Source organism: Typha latifolia, chromosome 6, assembly GCF_019914945.1.
Source record: "Typha latifolia isolate L0001 chromosome 6, TyphaL0001v2, whole genome shotgun sequence".
In the NCBI taxonomy this organism is placed as follows: domain Eukaryota; kingdom Viridiplantae; phylum Streptophyta; class Magnoliopsida; order Poales; family Typhaceae; genus Typha; species Typha latifolia.
Genome location: NC_133091.1, coordinates 11,747,823 through 11,765,476, shown reverse-complemented (window position 1 = coordinate 11,765,476; position 17,654 = coordinate 11,747,823). Strand labels below are relative to the sequence as shown.

The 17,654-nt window shown below is 38.1% G+C and overlaps 1 protein-coding gene and 2 long non-coding RNA genes across 4 annotated transcripts; 2 read left to right on the top strand and 1 right to left on the bottom strand.

Annotated features, from left to right (window-relative positions):
- Window positions 1–7,997: 7,997 nt before the first annotated feature.
- LOC140790187 (zinc finger CCCH domain-containing protein 53-like) lies at window positions 7,998–11,772 on the top strand. 2 transcript variants are annotated; one of them, XM_073140152.1, is made up of 10 exons: window positions 8,062–8,389; window positions 8,464–9,268; window positions 9,368–9,541; window positions 9,643–9,828; window positions 9,902–9,996; window positions 10,069–10,350; window positions 10,442–10,577; window positions 10,819–11,007; window positions 11,089–11,171; window positions 11,268–11,772. In XM_073140152.1, the coding sequence occupies exons 2-9, from the start codon at window positions 8,517–8,519 to the stop codon at window positions 11,120–11,122; spliced, it is 1,848 nt and encodes a 615-aa protein (XP_072996253.1). In that variant the 5' UTR covers window positions 8,062–8,389; window positions 8,464–8,516; the 3' UTR covers window positions 11,123–11,171; window positions 11,268–11,772. The 2 variants fall into 2 exon arrangements, with proteins under 2 accessions (XP_072996252.1, XP_072996253.1); XM_073140151.1 differs by having other exon boundaries at window positions 7,998–8,389; window positions 11,089–11,772.
- Window positions 11,773–12,244: 472 nt separating this feature from the next.
- Window positions 12,245–13,916, top strand: LOC140790987 (uncharacterized). Its single transcript, XR_012109507.1, has 2 exons — window positions 12,245–13,086; window positions 13,170–13,916. It is a non-coding gene; the product is annotated as an uncharacterized lncRNA (long non-coding RNA).
- On the bottom strand, window positions 12,697–14,342 carry LOC140790986 (uncharacterized). Its single transcript, XR_012109506.1, has 2 exons — window positions 13,746–14,342; window positions 12,697–13,613 (listed from the first exon to the last, which is right to left on the bottom strand). It is a non-coding gene; the product is annotated as an uncharacterized lncRNA (long non-coding RNA).
- Between the last annotated feature and the right edge of the window lie 3,312 nt (window positions 14,343–17,654).

The following is a 17,654-nucleotide window of genomic DNA, read 5'->3' as shown; positions in this document are numbered from 1 at the left end:
AGTTTATTCTCAAGTTTCTTTCTTAAATAAAAATATATTTCTTGTAAAATGAGTATTTATCAATTTCATCAATTTATATTGAAATATAATTAGCATGTGTTAGACGAAATAATCTTCCAATTCTAAATAATTTTTTTTTACATCTTAATAGTTCTAAATCTATAACTATATATTAGGACTTACTTCAACTTTAGAGCTCAGAATTCAGATTATGAATCCTTTCTATTTATTTCTTCCTCCTATGTACAAGTAGATATCTGAATTTCAAAAAATTTAAATTGTAAATTAATGTGACGAACTAAACTAATTAATACAACTCCACTGTAAACCACCCAACAAATAAGCTCTATTTGTCTAGCCTCCAAATTTAAACAGTAAATGCTAAGTTAATTAACTTTCATACATCAAATCACAACATTAAATAAGAGGTGCAGTCCCTGTTAGTCAATCATTCAAATGATTCAATCTTAGCTCTAATGTTTCTCTTTTCATCCAATGGTTCAAATTGCACTATTTAATCAGTTTTTTTTAAGAAATTTTTTTTTATATAAATTAACTTGTTGGTTAAACTCCACTAGAATTGAAGGCCACAATTTATACAAAGTCGAAAAGAAAAACATCATACCAAGTACACTCGAACCCTAAGCTTCTTCTCCTGTTTGTTAGTGGACAGATCTAGGCTTATTCCCCCTTATCAGACACTATAACTTGAAGTACCAATTATCCTACTATTTTAAGATAAACTAATTTATTTATTTTCCCTTTCTATCTTTCATGGTCCCATGAATCAAACTTGCTCAATTAGTTAGCTCTCTTTTAATTTTCTATATTCATTTTCTTATCGTAAATTATATCTATCAGAAAGCTAATAAAGCCATTTGCATGCTAGCTAAGTCCGATAGAAATGTTAGCTTTGGATGCATCTAGCCAGGGATCTTTTTAGGCCCTTCAATACAATTTTTGATCGCTACGCTAAGGATTTCGATCTAGTTCCTAATTAATACAATTCCTGGTCAAGTAATGTAACTAAAATATCAATTTTAGCCTTTAATAGATCTAGGTATAAATTTTTGTTCCAGCAATTTATTAGTATGTATGAAAGTAACTTATTAATACTATAAATTTGTTCCTTGTATCCAAAAATTCATGAATCAATCTTGAGAAGAACCTCATTTTATTAGGATGCTCTTTTACAAGAAAAGAGAAAAAAAAGATTGAAATGTAAAATGTTTGGGTAATTATGAATCTAAAAAACTTCAATAAGACAATTAACATGTCCGATTACCATTAAAAAAGAACAAGACGACTTGTCACATTCCAAACAATAGAGAAAGAGTTTGGAGTGTGATTGATGTCTCTTAGACCCTCTTCTTAGTTCTCCCCCCTTTTCCAAACAAAACAACTCGGCTATCAAACTCAAGGCCCCCACAGTGTTTTCCTAGGACAATTTATCTTTTGTTTTACGCCCAATTAACTACTACCCATCACTACTTTAAAGGCAGCCTAATTTGATTGACTCAATTGGTTGTTCTGGAATTGGAGGTTTAATTCGGCCTACAAATTTAATATCTTGCTTTGAAAGCTAGCCTGAAATTAAAATGTCATGGGAGTCCTCAAAGGGCATTCATGTTGTTGTGTACTCTTTTTTTTTTTAATTAATGTCAGGAGTAAGTAATTTTCTTCTATTCTTAAATGGCACTTGTGAAGAGAAATGTTTTTCTTATTTTAAGAAAGTCTAAAGACTGATAATTCATTTAGATTCAAGCAAATACTTAAAATTTGATACATAGAAAAAGAGAAAGGTAGATAGGATTACAGTTCTAAAAGTAAGCTCCACACATAATTGAATACGAACAAAATAACAATGAAGCAAAGTATTAAGCAAACAACAAATGTTGAAGTGTTTGAGGAAATAAAAAAGAACGGAGGAGATAGAGCGACGACCCTAAAAATAAGCTGCCATCTTAGTCATGAAATGTAATAACATATAAACGCAGCAGCAAAAGACTTGGACAAAAAGCTGAACCTGGAGAGTCAATGTCTTATGTATGACTCTATTATGACCACAAATGACACCACAATTGCAATATTGTACTTAAAGAAAACAAAAGAAAAAACATGAAAGATAATCAGATAATCGAGTCGAAGCTATGAACAAGAGCTAACTAAGGCAAACACATTCGATCGACACAACCCAAGCACCACAACCCGCCCAATACATAAGAATCCATATGGAACTCATGAACCTGGCATAACAACACTCAACACTCCAAGGCAACAACATGCAGGAAACCAAGGGGATGATGAATGCATGCAAAGGTGGTGGAGCAACACAAGATGGCGACGGAGGCTAAGGAAGACAGGCAGCGAAGGGAGCCTTCACATCATTTAGGGGACCTGATGGCAAGAGATGTGAGCACGGGGCTGAGAAGACTAGTCAAGCGAGCAAACACTGAGTGTAGAACACAACAACAATAGAGGAGGGAGACAATCATGCTATTGAGTGAATGATGGGCTAGTAGAGACAAAGGATGAGGAGAGGGAGAATAGGGCTAGAGATAGCAAAACAATGCCAGTTTCAGCAACAATGGAGGAGGAGGGCAAAGATGATGCCGACAATTCGAGAGGAGGAAAGTCTGGTACATACGGAAGGAGTAGGAGGGGGAGGTTAGGTTTAGGGAAGTTGACACTAGCTCTACATCGAGCCTCTCCACTAAGATTGCGGGGACCCCACAACCTTGGAACTGCGACAACAAGATAGGGCCAAACTAGTAGAAATTAGAGAGAGATCAAGAAACTTAGAATGCTCGAGAGGAGGAGAGAAAATAGAGAGGAGCAGAATGAAGAGACAAGAAAGAGGAAGAAGAAAAAGAAAGCCTCTCCCCTCCCCTAGCAACTCCAGCTAAAAGAGAGGAGGGGAGGAAGTCATCGACGGCGAAGAAAGCCCTCAAAGATGAGAGGAAAAGAAGGTGACTGAATACTAGCAGAGCTAGGCCCAGCGTAGGAAAGAAGCTGACCTTATTCCATTATACCGTGAAGAAAAATATTAAAAGTAAAATAAAGAAACTATTTAGTTTCCGTATTTGTAGAAGATTGACTCTATATTGTCTAATGTATCTTAAATATTTATTTGTAACACTTAATTTAAGTTCAATCTCTAGGTTTTATTGTTCAAAAATAATAAGGTATCAACTGATTACTATAAATTAAAAAGGGCAATTTAATTTCTTATATTAAAACTAACATTTGTTAAATAACACTATGTTACAAATGAAACGTCAAAGATACATGTCAAAATTTTAACTCAACCACGGATTTGCACTCATAATTAAGCAATCCTTTCTATTACCATTATAATAAATGGTGGTGATTTGCACTGAGACCTAATTTAAACTACTTAAAATATGAGAAATAAGGCCACACGGTCGTGATTTTAGCACCAAATGGATTGGTTTAACATAGCACGGCAGCAAATCTCCACTTTGGCTTCCTTCAATAGTTTTAGTTACCAACTCCCACCTTCTCTTCCCTCTTCTTCTCCTCCTCAAAACGAAGCCAAATTAATTGCAGTCTCCCAAACTCCAACCACCTTGCTGTCTTCGCTCTCATGATCCTGTGCCCATTTCTATCACTGACCCCTCTAATTAAGCCCCCTCTTAAAAAGACTTGGGCCCCTTTGATTTGGTTCCGGATAAGGGAGTTTATTCATAGATAATGTTGTGCTAAATGTTAAATGAGTGAAAGATAATTTTTGACGCTTACTAACAAATCCAAATAGAATAGCAATAGATTAGGGTAAATTAAATATTAGCAAAGCTAATATTAATATCAAATGAAAAATCCACGATCAAAATGATAGATGTAGAGATCTTTTAATACCCAAGCTAATCACAAGTAAGAACTATACACAAAGACTAAAGAGAGATAAAATTTACGTGGTTCGGTGATGTGCTTATATCTACGGATAAAATTTACGTGGTTCGGTGATGTGCTTATATCTACGGACGAAGCAATCTTCAATCCACTATGCAAATATCTAAATACAATATATTTCTCAATTCTAATCTCACTCAATATAATATGACTCTCCCTCTTAGGTTTTCATGCCCACACTCTAAAACCCTAAAACTCAATTTATCTATTATAAGATTGACTTGAGGTTGAACAAAATTGGCAGGGCGTTCGAACGTCGGTGGAAAGCTATCCTGAAATGTAGGAGCATTCAAACGCCTGTGGAGCTATTTGAATGCTTGCAGGGTGTAAATCATCTTGGGCTTTCGTGTTTGATGTCCCTATGTATGAAGTTTTGGAACTCTTGATATGAGGCAAACTCTAACAGATAAAATCCTACCAAATGAGGTTTTTTTTAATTTTTTTATTGAGAGATAGACAACCAGGTTGAGGTAACAACCGACAGATACATAAACTTATGAACAAAACAATTAAGTAACTCTAAATGCGTGGCATATGAGAGAACAAAAGGATGAATAGAGTTATGAGTAATGGAGTTATCTTTGTCGTTAAAAGAAGGGGAGAAGAGAGAGAGAGAGAGAAAGAAAGAGAGGTGATGGTGGTGGTGGTGGTGGTGAGCAGAGCGTGCATGTGAGGGCGGGATCTAAAACGAAAAGAACCTTTTTGTGTGTGTGTGTGTGTAAAAAAGAAAAGAAAACCACACATAGCTTTAATGGCCGAGTCGTCCCCATCGCTCTCTTTCTCTCCGGCTGACCCCACGAGGAGGGATGCATGCATGCATGCAGTCAAAACCCCAAAACCAAACCATGTGTGTAACTGTGCATGATTAACTCCCCCTCACACACTTCAAAAAGTTATAAAAGAGTTGAAAAAATAATAGTAAGAATAAAAAGTTGCAGACAAGAGTTTTTAAGAAATTTTTGTAATTTACACCATGCAATTCGCTCTTACTATTGTTGACATCTTATGTGTGTATTTGCTGTTGATCTATTTGCACCAAATATTAATGTGATTTTGGTTTTTGGGACCTAACTGCTCCCTTTTGCTTCAAAAAGTAGTTCCTTTGGGTGAAGTGGGAGCCCCCGCCACCAACGCGATGAATCAAAATCAATACTGATGGGTCCTTCGCCAACTCCTCAGATAAGGGGGAAGGCAGAAAGTATTTTTTTTTTTAAGGTCTGCCTTATTTTTGGAGGGCGGGTTCTCTGTGGGCTCCGAGCTACAAAGAGCTACTGCATTCACATACTATTTGAAAGTGATTCTTCGCAACGAGAAAGATTGTCTATGGCTAATTTGAAATTGAACTATCAATATAATTGCTTAGCGGATTGAGTTGCAAATTTCTTTTTCAAATCTTATTATAGGAAGGGGGACCTCGTTCCACTTAACTACTTAATTTACTTGTTTGTGATTGTTTTGTTATTTTCAAGCCTAGAACTAAAAACAGTTGACTTCAGATCCTTCTAAATTTGAGAAACAAAGGAGAAAAAAAATAGACAAAAGGAGAGGAAAAGTTTAGGAAACTTTATTTTTTACACTATTTTTTTTTAATTTTCTCTTATTATAATTGACATTCTCTCGCTTCTGAATATTACTTTTATTATTTCGATAATACTGTATGTTAGTAAAGTTGCAAGTCGATGTTTAATGGGGATAACTTATATAAATTTTTTTTAATTTTTGAAATGAAAAGAATATTGCCTTGAGAGTCAGCCCTAGTATTCTTAATGAGCTCTACTACGGTTAGACCAAATTTGCCCTTCTACCGAGAATTCGTTCTACCGGAGTTGTTGGTAGTCTCATCCATCTCTCCTCCTATAGCCTTTGGTTGGAAGGAGGGGAGGCACTCTCTAGCTTCTTTTGTGAGGTGTTTTCTTTTTCTTTCTCGTTTGCTTCTCCATTCTTCCTCCTCTACTTCCCTATTTCTTTCTCTTTTCTTTCCTTTTTTTTTCCTCCTCTATCTCTTTTAACCTTTCTCTATGGGCTACATTCTCGTTCCTATTTTTTTTGTCTGAGGCTCCTACTGTCATCATCCATAAAGTCATAGTTGTCCTAGCTATGGTAAGTTGGTGATTTTTGATCTTTCAGCCTTTAGAGTTTTATGAGATTTTGTCTTGGACTATCGAATTATAACAAAATTTCAAGGTGTCTCGAGGCTTCCTTGCTTTCATAAAACTTTTAGGATCGTACTTTATTTTTAATTATTCTATCCTTCGAACTTAATCATTTATTTTCTATTTATAATACCGTCTAATGTCAGCTAAGTATTAAGATTTGTGTTAAAAGAATCGTCACTTTATTCTCCCTTTTTGTGTATCAATCTCTAAAAATTAATAAAGCACTCTTTCTCATGAGCTATACCTTAAAAGGGAATAAAATTTTCTTTATTTCATTAGTAGTTGTAAGCGAGTGTTTTGATATGATAAAAATAAAATACAGCAATAAAATAATAAATACTCATATAATGGAGTATCAATGGTAACAAAAGCAGAAAAACATGTGGTCTAAATTATATATTTCCTAAGAGTTTACTTCATAATATTATAATCCAAACCATTATATTTTTCATAAATCAAAATAATTTTGTAATTTTGCAGCATCACCCACTGTTAATTTCACTTTAAAACAAGTTTTACTGTATATCCATCAATATTAAGTAAGAAAAATTAAAAAGAATGTTAGCTTTTTAGTGCAAATGACTCATCTATGAATCAAACTTTATGACTTTGAGTGCCTAAGGTAGCATTTTCTCATAAAATAAATTGGAACAAATAGTTTATTTGATTGATAACCCAATGATAGGAAAAAAATGATAAAAAGGGGGGAAAAAATAGAAGAAGAAGAAGAAGAAGATATCCCAATGAGAGAGAACAATTTAAAAATCGCATCCCAAGGAACAGCAGGCCCCATGATAGTGATATTGAGATTAGTAATCTAAAGGACATTCATTGCTATAGACTATAGAGTGATAGAAGATTGTGAGAGGAGCAGCAGAGGAAATCGTCCATGTTTAGATCAATGTGATGGATATGATGCCATTTCCACTAGCTAATAACAAACGATAAGCTATTTGGAGAACAGGATCAGAGGATCTCCTCCTCCTCTTCTTCTTCTTCTTCTTTTATATTTTCTTTTGAAATCTATTAAAAAATTATCTTATATATTGTTTCTGTTATTATAAAATCCTACAATATGGGTGTTTATTTACATATTCGTCGGCAACTATTAGGTAAATTTAATTCACATCTTTTTTAGACAACAAAAAGAAAATATTTGAAGTCGATTATAAATACTTATATATATATATATGTAACAGAGTGTTAATAATAAGAACAAAAGGTTGAGTGTTTTTTGTAAATCTTATTTAATTTTTCTTATGTCCTTGGCTCTACTTATTTTAATACATAAAGGGTCACTGAGAACCAAACTCTATAAAATAGATATTGGTGGTATGCAGAATATTTGGATAATTTAGTGATGAATATAATATTGCTATCATCTTGGGCAACAACAACACTGGAGAACAGCAATAAAGAAGACAAAAGAAGGGAAGGTGGGAGGAGTGGGTGGGTCAGACACAGACCACAACCCCAAAACAATGGCCATGGGGAAAAGGAATTTTTATCAGTGGGAAGAGGAAGAGGGGGTGGGGGTGAGACTAAGAAGGTAAATTTGGAGTAAAATATAATAAGGGTATTTCATGAAACTAAAGAACAAATTTATCAAACGAGAAGCTATTTTACAATAAAGTTGAAACGTATGGGGGTGATTAATAGTGTAATCCAATAATAATCCTTATATATTTGTGTTTATTATGATTGCACTTTGTCTTTTCAGCTAATTATATATTATGAATAACGGAGCAAATTGAAATGCTTATCCTCAATCATTTGACGGACAAGACCAGCAAAAATATAATTTATAAATCTTTTTTAAATTTTCACAAAAATATAAATGGAAAGGTCTGACCAACCCAAAATTTGACTTAAAAAAGGATTTTAGAGAGAGAGAGAGAGAGAGAGAGTGGTTTCAGGTGCACAGGCTAACATGTACTATTATAGCAGATCTAGATCTATCCAACCTTGTATTACTTTTGTTCTCTCTTATTAATGAGAAGAAAAGAAAAAAAAAAGGAAAGAGAAAAACTATCCACACTCCCACTCCCTCCTCCAGCTTCCTAAGCATAGCAAGAGAGAATAGAATGGAGAATAAGAGTGCAGATAGCCAAAAAATGCAAGCATAGAAAGACTACTTGCATACTTAGTAGCCATAACTGAAGCAGGCGTTGCATCCAAAGACATAAAGCCTGTGGCTTTTGGTGGCTAAGTCACGCACCTTTCAACTCCTCTTAATTCTTCTCTCTCTCTTTCTCTCTCTCTCTTCGGGAATGGAGCCGATAACAAAGCTCGGATAAGAAGTGAGAATGGTAGAATAAGCCATAAAAATCTCTCTTTTGGGTAAGTTGGTATATTCTCAACCTTTCCTTCGTAGTGTGACAAAGGAGGAGGAGGAGGAGGAGGAGGAGGAGGAGCGGAGTCTACTCCATGGACGCATACGAGGCTACGAGAGTGGTCTTCTCTCGCATCCAAAGCCTTGACCCAGAGAACGCCGCCAAAATCATGGGTCTTCTTCTGCTGCAAGACCATGGAGAGAAGGAGATGATTCGGTTAGCTTTTGGGCCGGAGTCTTTGCTCGAGTCGCTCATCTTTAAAGCTCGTCGAGACCTCAACCTTCTTCCGCCTCTGCTTGCAAGCAACAACGGCAACTGCGTTTCTTCGCCTTCCTCGTGGGCTGCACCGCCGATTTTTTCGAGGACTAACAGTGGGAACGGGAACAACGTCGCTGGGTTTAATGGGTCGTCGGATTCCGACGAGTTTGTTGACGAGTTGCAACTCCAGGACCAGCTCGCCTTTCTCAACGAGACTCAGAGCTCCAATCTTGGACAAATCCACCAGATGTCCATCAACCCGAACGCCGAGTTTGAGGGTTGGGGAGCGAACGGGCACCACCGGAGGAGCTACTCCGTCAGCGACATCTGCCTCGGCGCCGACTCCGGTGGTTTTGGGTGGAAACCCTGCCTCTACTTCGCGAGAGGTTACTGTAAAAATGGGAATACTTGCAGGTTTCTCCATGGGTTACCCGAGGACGAGGAGTTGCTGTTGAGGTCGAAGAGCCCAAGATTGGGTGGTATCGCCGGATTCCCGTACTCTCCGACTGGTTCGATGCCGGCTTCTCCTTCGTCGGCGGGTAAAGGGTTCAACTTTTTGCTCCAACAGCAGCAGAGCGAGAGCCAAAGGTAGCATCTCTTTTTGCAAGAGAAAGCTTTCACTTTGTAGTCTATCTTTGTTATAATGTTCTTAATCAAAGATTTGGGCTTTCTTACAAATCTCTACAGAGCTGCAGCAGCCGCAGCTGCCGTTCTACTCGACGAGACCAACAAATTCATGGGTCGATCTCGGATCGAGAGGAGCGACTTCGCTAACATGATCAATCCTGGGTCGAGGCAGATCTACTTGACATTTCCAGCAGACAGTACTTTCCGAGAAGAAGACGTTTCCAACTATTTCAGGTGCTATGCTTTGTTGGGTCTTGGTTAGAATCTCCAATTTATTATTATTATCATTCAAGAAATCTAATGTTTTCCAATCTTTTCCTCTTCCAATTTTGAAGCATCTATGGGCCAGTACAGGATGTGAGGATCCCATACCAGCAAAAGAGGATGTTTGGGTTTGTTACCTTTGTCTACCCAGAGACTGTGAAGCTAATCTTAGCCAAGGGAAATCCCCATTTTGTTTGTGATGCTCGAGTACTAGTAAAACCTTACAAAGAGAAGGGAAAAGTCCCAGAAAAGTTCAGGTGCATTCTCATATAATAATCTTACTTATTCCCAGTTTAAATTTTTGTGCTTATGATCTCTTTCTCATCTCAGGAAACAGCAGCAGCAAGGTGAGAGGGGTGATTTCTCTGTTTGTACTACTCCTACAGGCCTGGATTCTAGAGACCTCTATGACCTTCACCAACTAGGTGAGATTCCTTTATTATGATTCCTATGGTGTTCATCATTTATTGACATTAGTGTGGTGTTAATGAGAGCAGGATCAAGGATGCTTTACAACAACAGCACAACTGAGATGTTATTGAGGAGAAAACTAGAGGAGCAGCAGCAAGCTGCAGAGTTGCAGCAAGCCATTGAGTTACAAAGTAGAAGGCTCATGGGATTACATCTTCTTGACCTCAAGACTAGGAGTGCTTCCTCTCCCACCACCGCAGCTGTCTCGGCCGCCTTCAACTCCCCCATGACAACTGCTCCAACCATTGCACCTATTGCATTAGATGGGAGGAGCAATACTGGTAGCCATGAGGAGTCCACACCAGAAGGTGGGTGAATCCAACTAGTGGATTAGTTGTTAAGCTGTTTTGTTTTACAGATGTTACAGTTGGTGTCAAGTGATTAATTTTGTGTTTGTAGAGAAAAGCCCCATTGGTGGAGCAGCAGAGCTCAAGGTGAACCATTTCCTTCAGTACAAGGCAGTCAACATGGTAGCTGATAAGGAGGAATCTGGTGGTGAAGGGAGCCCCAATGATGATAGTGATTTCCAAGATAGGTATTAAACACTAACTAAACAATGACAAGCCATTTGATCATTTAATATTTTGTTTTTTAACCTTTCTTTGTAGAAGTTCTCCCTAGTCATTTTGTCTCCAAACTGTTAACACTGTACTAAATGCGACATTGAAAAGGTTTGAAAAGGATGGAGAGCCAATTGAAGAGGACAATAGAATTGGTCTTTTGTTCTCTTTTTCTCTTAGTGTACTGTGTTCTTGATTGCTCAATGATGATTGCAGTGCGGAGCACAATTTGCCTGATAGCCCATTCGCGTCGCCGACCAAATCATCCTTCGGTTTCGCCGCTGAGGCAGAAGTGGCAGCCTCAGGTGCAGCTGATAACCATCTATTGACCTCCGCATTGTTGCCTTCCACCGCAACAACGCTTGACATGGCTTCGCCGCAACCGTGCTTCTTCGCAATGCCAAGGTATGGCTTTTGATTCAGACCCATATTGTGTTTGATCAAGGAAGAAGTTTGTTTGATCCAAATTGTTGTGGTAAAATGTAGGTTCTCCTCTGGTCAGGGGGCCATTGGAATGTAAAGTAAAAGGAGACTGGCTCATGGGAGTGAGTGACCCCTCCCTAATCAAAGTGAGGAAAAAGTGATAAAAAAAAGAGTATAGGAAAAGAGAAGTTGCAGCATAGTTAGTTCATGGTTTCATAACTTTCTTTCTTTTTCATTGATAGCTTCTTAAACTTGTAATGATGTGAAGAGGCCCCCCACTGCCTCTCAACCAACCTTTAGCCACACAACAAAAAGGGTCATAGCCCACAGGAAAAGGGCAGGGAAAGCAACACCTAAGTCATCAGAGATCAATCAACCAATGGATAGAGAACAGTGCAGAGCAATAGGCCATCTATTACCACTACTACTACTGCCACTAGTAAGTAATATAGCAGCTACTTGCATGGAGTACAGACACCAAAAGAGATGAGTGGAGCAACAGGACAAGAGGAAAGCTGGAGAGATCTAGGAAAAGGGAGCAAATCAAGCAAAGCAGCAAGAGGAAAGAGCAAAGGCAAAAAGGAGAAAAGGAAGATACTAAGTTGTAATTCTAATTCTCCTCCTATGTTGTCTCCCTCCCTTGCAAATGCCTCTTTTGCTCTTTCTTTGATCTTATTTAATCTTTATTGTAATTGACAGTCATATAAACAGAAAGGAAAGTGAAAGATGTCAAATAATTATTACCAATGCCCAGTATTGTGGTAGAGTGCAATATTAATAGCAATAGTACCAGTTGAAAAATGAATGATCAAAGTACAAATTTCTCTGCATACTCAATTTTTTATACCTATTTTGAGTTTTTTTGCACATCTTAAAGTGCTAGAAGGTTTATGTTTGAATATTTAAACTTACATAAAAGTTATACATTACTTTAAGATTGTAGTGAACATGGTGATGTCTACCTGTCATTTAGGGAAGTAAACCATCAACCTATTAATTTAAATCCATCCTTCAGGGCCTATAAAGATTTCAACTTAAGCTTTTTAAGGAACATTAAGTCAAGCCAAATAAAAAGCTTAGGTTAATTAAAATTCTCAAGCTCAGAGGCCTGCATTGAACATAAAAATCCAAACTCTATCCATCTAAAGCTTTTAGAGAAATAAATCCAGATGTGTTAAAAGCTTCCACAAGTTGTCAACCAACTTGTCATATGAAATCCTCAAATTAATTTATTATCTTATGAGATATTAATGTGTCACATGGTGACCACTAAAATAAGCATTTTTTCTAGACAAAAAATTTGGACGTCCACCTAAGTATTTTTGTAAACTGCTCATATTAAATTTCAAACAGGCATTGAAATCATACCCAAGCCCTATACAACTATTTCAATGAAGGACCTACACCTAATAATTGTTGCTAGATTCTGAACACCGCTTCATATTACACAACAGATATGAGAGAACTGTGGTTTGATACTGTAGGGAGGAGGTGAGGACAAGAGGACATGATCAACTCCAAGACTTTTCTCTCAAAAAAAGAAGAAGAAAAACTCCAAGAATTGAGAACTATCCTTGAGAAGTGTTCAAGAGTCTCCTTAGGCTATAATGCTGTTCATCATATTGGTATTTATGCATGAAAACTAATATTATAGAGAAAGATTTTACGATGTACTGAGCAACTCAAAGTTTACTTTTTACTCCGACTTTGTATTTCTTTTTGGTAAGATGTTTATTTGACGATTTTTTTATAAAAAAAATATCAACGGCAACGCCATCAAATATCAAATATCTGTATCACCGAGGATCCTTGGATCCCTCTCTTTGACCTCTCTGATCATCTTCCTCTTCCCATAGGGGCCAAGCTGGTAAAGGATCATCTGCAAGGGGATGCGGCTAGAATGAGGATCTTGCAAGGAGTACCTTTCCCAGCACCTAGTGCTATCCTTCGTACTCATGCCAGTGCCTTCACTGTTCTGAACTCTGACAAACTTATTCGGACTCCCACTCCCAGCTACGAGATCCTTTTCATCTAAACTTTCTTTCAATATCATCTCGAAAGGTACTTACAAACTTTGGTCCTCCATTTGGAAGAGTAATCTCAATATTCCCAGGATCAAATTGTTTATTCCTGCAATTGACCAGGAAGATGCCTGCCCGGCTTGCTCAAAACTGGGGAGGAGTCCAAAAGGTTGCCAGCTCGCTCGTATCTACGAGTCCCGTTGCAACTTCTTCTCGAATTGAATCCTTCCTCTAGGTGTTAAAAAGGAATTCTCGTCCGAGCTACAGGACTTCACCTTCGCCCTCATGTGGGCTCTATGGAATGAGAGGAACAACCTCATTTTCAACAACAACGACTCTTCGCCCACCTATGCTCTAATCCTAGCCAGCAGCACTGCATCTCGCCGCCACTTGGTTGACGTCAAGCTCCCGGTGCTTCAGAAGAAAGGTCATATCCTCTACTTGTCAGATGTATCTTGGCACGGTAACAGCGATGAAGGTGCATGTAGGGTTCTATATCTCCGGGTATCACTTTACCTTGATAGCTGCGTGGGCACTGAGCCAAGCCACAAGCCACTTACGATGACTCTTTAACATAGAGAAAGGTATCAATCAAATATAGTAAAGTTAGTAGGTGTTAAGGTCAGGTACGAAATTACTAACCATAACATAAACAAATTACAAATGCATCCAAAGTAAGGAGGAGAGTAAAGGAGACACCAGTTTCACTGAATTGGTCGTCTTCCCCGCTAAAATAGAGAGCTATTTCATTACTTGTCCCATTTTCTCAAATTAATACAGAGTTGTATTTATACTCTCACCCTAGCTCTCTCTCTCTCTCTCTCTCTCTCTCTCTCTCTCTCTCTCTCTCTCTCTCTCTCTCTCTCTCTCTCTCTCTCTCTCCCTAACTAACTGCCACGAGAGAACAACGACGTCTAACAATTCCTCACATGCTAATCACATGAAAATTTCATTAAGGACTCAAATAAAAATAAAAATAAAACAGGACTGAAGTGAAAATAGTTCATCTTCCCCAAAGTCATCTTTAGTTTTTATTGGGCCATGACATATTACCCTCCTTTCTAGAGATCCTTGACCTCAAAGATCAAGTGCTGGAAATTGGCGAAGCAAGGCATGGTAATCCTCCCAAGTTGCTTCCTCCTCTGACAAATTGCTCCACTTAACCAAAATTTGGGTGATTGCTTGATTTCCTCGTCGTATCATGCGTCGCTGGAGGATCTTTTCAGGATGTAATAGAGACTCACCACCAGAGTCAACTTGTGGAAGGGATGGTTATGGGTGTATTGCTGGGCCCAAGTGTTTCTTTAGTTGAGAAACATGGAAGACATTATGAATTTTTGAAGTTGGAAGGAGTAGTAGCTTGTAAGCAACTTTGCCAATACGATCAATAATCTGAAAAGGCCCATAGAATTTTGCTGCTAATTTCAACGAGCTCCTGATTTCAACAGATGATTGCCTATATGGTTGTAATCTTAGGTAAACCCAGTCTCCCACAGCAAATTCCCTTTTCTGTTTGTTTTTGTCAGCATAGCTTTTCATTTTGGATTGTGCTTTGGCCAATTCAGCTCGGAGGAGAGTTACCATGCGATTGCGCTCCACTAAATAGGATTCAACAGCTTGCAGAGGAGTAGTAGGCTCAATAGAGAGAGCTAACTGTGGAAGAGAATAACCATACAGAGCCTGAAAAGGAGAGATTTGCAAATTGGTGTGGTAGTTAGTATTGAACCACCACTCGGCAAGGGATAGCTATTGATTCCATTTTTTTTGGCTTTGAACTGGTCATGCATCTCAAGTATGATTCAAGACAAGCATTTACCCTTTCTGTTTGCCCATCCGTTTGTGGGTGATAAGCTATAGAAAACTGCAAGGTAGTACCCAATTTACTAAAAATTGCCTTCCAAAAAGAGTTGATGAAGATAGAGCCTCTATCACTAACAATGCTCTCGGGTAAGCCATGCGGGTAAGCCATGCAATTTGTAAATATTATCTAGGAAGAGTGTAGCCACCTGAGGAGCTGTGAAAGGATGAGCAATGGAGAAGAAATGTGAGTATTTGCTTAATCTGTCAACAACAACCAAGATCACCTATTTCCCTTTCGATTTAGGTAGGCCCTCTATAAAGTCCATAGAAATATTAGCCCAAAATCTGGTTGGTATGGGAAGAGGTTGTAGTAGGCCTGCGGGTGGGTTTGCTCATGCTTGTGTCTTTGACACACATCACAAACTTTGATGAAGTCAGTAACCATTCTTTTGAGGCCTGGCTAGAAGAAAAATTGTTTCAGGCAGTGATATGTAGCTTGTCAACCTGAATATCCTCCGAGAGGTGTAGCATGCAGTGCTATAATAACTCTAGATCGGATGTCAGTGGTAGCTCCAAGATAAATTCTGTTTTTGTACCTGATAATACCTTGTGATAAATAAAAGTCATTATATAGGGAAGTGATAGCAAGCTTAGGGAGGAGAAGGGATGCCAAACTATCATCTTTATAAGATGCCAATACCTCCTCTAGCCAACTTGGATTTACCACAGATAAGGAAGCAAGGGAAGAAGTAACAAATGGTACTCTCGATAAGGCATCTGCAGCTATGTTCTCTTTACCTTGTTTATAATGCAATTTATAGTTAAATCCCAATAACTTGGTTAGCCATTTCTGCTGCAAAAGGGTGTGCAAGCGCTGCTTCAATAGGTACTTGATGCTTTGGTGGTCCGTATGGATGATGAAGTGTTGTCCATCTAGATATGATTTCCATTTGGTAACAGCCATGACCATGGCAAGTAGCTCTTTCTCATAAGTATAATAGGATTTGAATTTGGTCCCTAATGCCTTGCTGAAATATGTTATAGGATGGCCATCTTGACTGAGCACAACACCCACACCTGTACCACTAGCATCAGCTTCTATTTCAAAAGGCTTATTGAAGTTTGGAAGTGCCAAAACAGGGGTACTAGTCATCACTTGCTTCAAAAGTTGGAATGCTTCTTCGGATTCTGAAGACCATGAGTAGGAGTCCTTCCTTCAACATGTTAGTAAGAGGCTTTGTAATCAACCCGTAGTTGAAGACAAATTTCCTATAGTAACCGGTTAATCCCAAAAAACCTCTTAATTGCTTCAGAGTTGTTTGTTTGGGCCATTTTAGAATGCAAGCAATTTTTTCTGGATCAGTAGCCACCCATCCTTGTTTATAATATGGCCCAAGTATTCAATTTGTGAGACAACAAAGGAACATTTGGAAAGTTTAGCAAATAAAGAGTGCTGCCGCAGTAATTTCAGAACTTGTTGTAGATGGTGTAAATGTTGTTCCATGGAAGAGCTATAAACCAATATATCATCAAAGAATACTAAGACAAATTTCCTCAAGATGAGTTAAAATATGTCATTCATTAAAGATTGGAAGGTAGCAAGGGCGTTGCAAAGTCCAAATGGCATTACTCGAAACTCTAAATGTCCATGATGTGTCCTGAATGCAGTCTTTGAAATATCGGAATGATGCATTCTGATTTGATGCTATCCGGACCTCAAATCTAACTAGGAGAATATAGTAGAGCCTTGCAATTCATCAAGTAACTCTTCAATGATAGGAATAGGATACTTGTTTTTGATGGTGATGTCATTTAATTTTCGATAGTCAACACACAATCTCCAACCTCCATCTTTCTTTTTGACCAACAAAATAGGTGAAGAAAACAGACTTTGGTTCGGCTGAATGACCCCTGATTTGAGCAATTCCTGAACAATAGATTCCACTACAGCTTTTTGGGCAAAAGGGATTCGATAAGGCCTCATATTAGGTGGGTTTGCTTCTGATTTCAGATGTATGCAGTGGTCTTGGGATCTTATAGGAGGGAGATGATGCGGTTCTTCAAAGACATCTACAAAATCAGCTAGTAAAGAAGAGAGTATTGGTGAAGTAAGACTTGGTACTGCAACTTGCTGAACTAAATTAGCTGATTCAAGGTCTAAATTAATAGAGAATAGCTGCCCCAAGAAAGCATTATGCCCTTTCTGAAGTAGTTTGGCCATAGAAGAGCCTGAGATAAGTTGACAAGTTGTGTATTGTCCATTCTAGAAAGTGTAATCTCTTTGCCATCCTTTTGGAATTTCAACGTGAGTTTCTCAAAATCAAATACTATAGGACTATACTGACGCATCCAATCCACCCCAAGTACCATATCACAACCTCCTAATTGCAGGATTTTCATATTAGCTGTGAATGTAGAACCTTGCATAGTCTTGTGAACAAGTAGAAGAGCTAATAAGTTTGTGACCATTGGCAACAGTTACATAAAGAGTTGTGCATTCAATGATGCAGTGACTTTCTCTAGCAGCATTAGGGTCTAAGAAGCTATGGGTACTACCACTATCTATCAATATACAGTAGTGTGAGAAGAAGTGTACCCCGCTAAGGCATTGATGGAAACCTCCACTGCAGTTTCAGCAAGGTTATTAGTGAGTGTATCAACTATTTCTTCTTCACTATCAATAGGAGCAGAGTCTTCTAAATTGATCATATATAGCTGCTGTCTCACACATCTATGCCCCTTTTTTCAGATCTTGTCACAGTTATAGCAAAGATTTTTATCCCTTCTAGCTTTCATTTCTGCCCAAGT

What these genes read in the sequence shown, in the direction of transcription:
- LOC140790187 (XM_073140151.1), top strand. Translation starts at nt 8,517, where the DNA reads ATGGACGCATACGAGGCTACGAGAGTGGTCTTCTCTCGCATCCAAAGC. An exon ending in AAAGTCCCAGAAAAGTTCAG is followed by an intron (nt 9,829 to 9,901) that starts GTGCATTCTCAT and finishes TTCTCATCTCAG; the next exon opens with GAAACAGCAGCAGCAAGGTG. An exon ending in GATAGTGATTTCCAAGATAG is followed by an intron (nt 10,578 to 10,818) that starts GTATTAAACACT and finishes TGATGATTGCAG; the next exon opens with TGCGGAGCACAATTTGCCTG.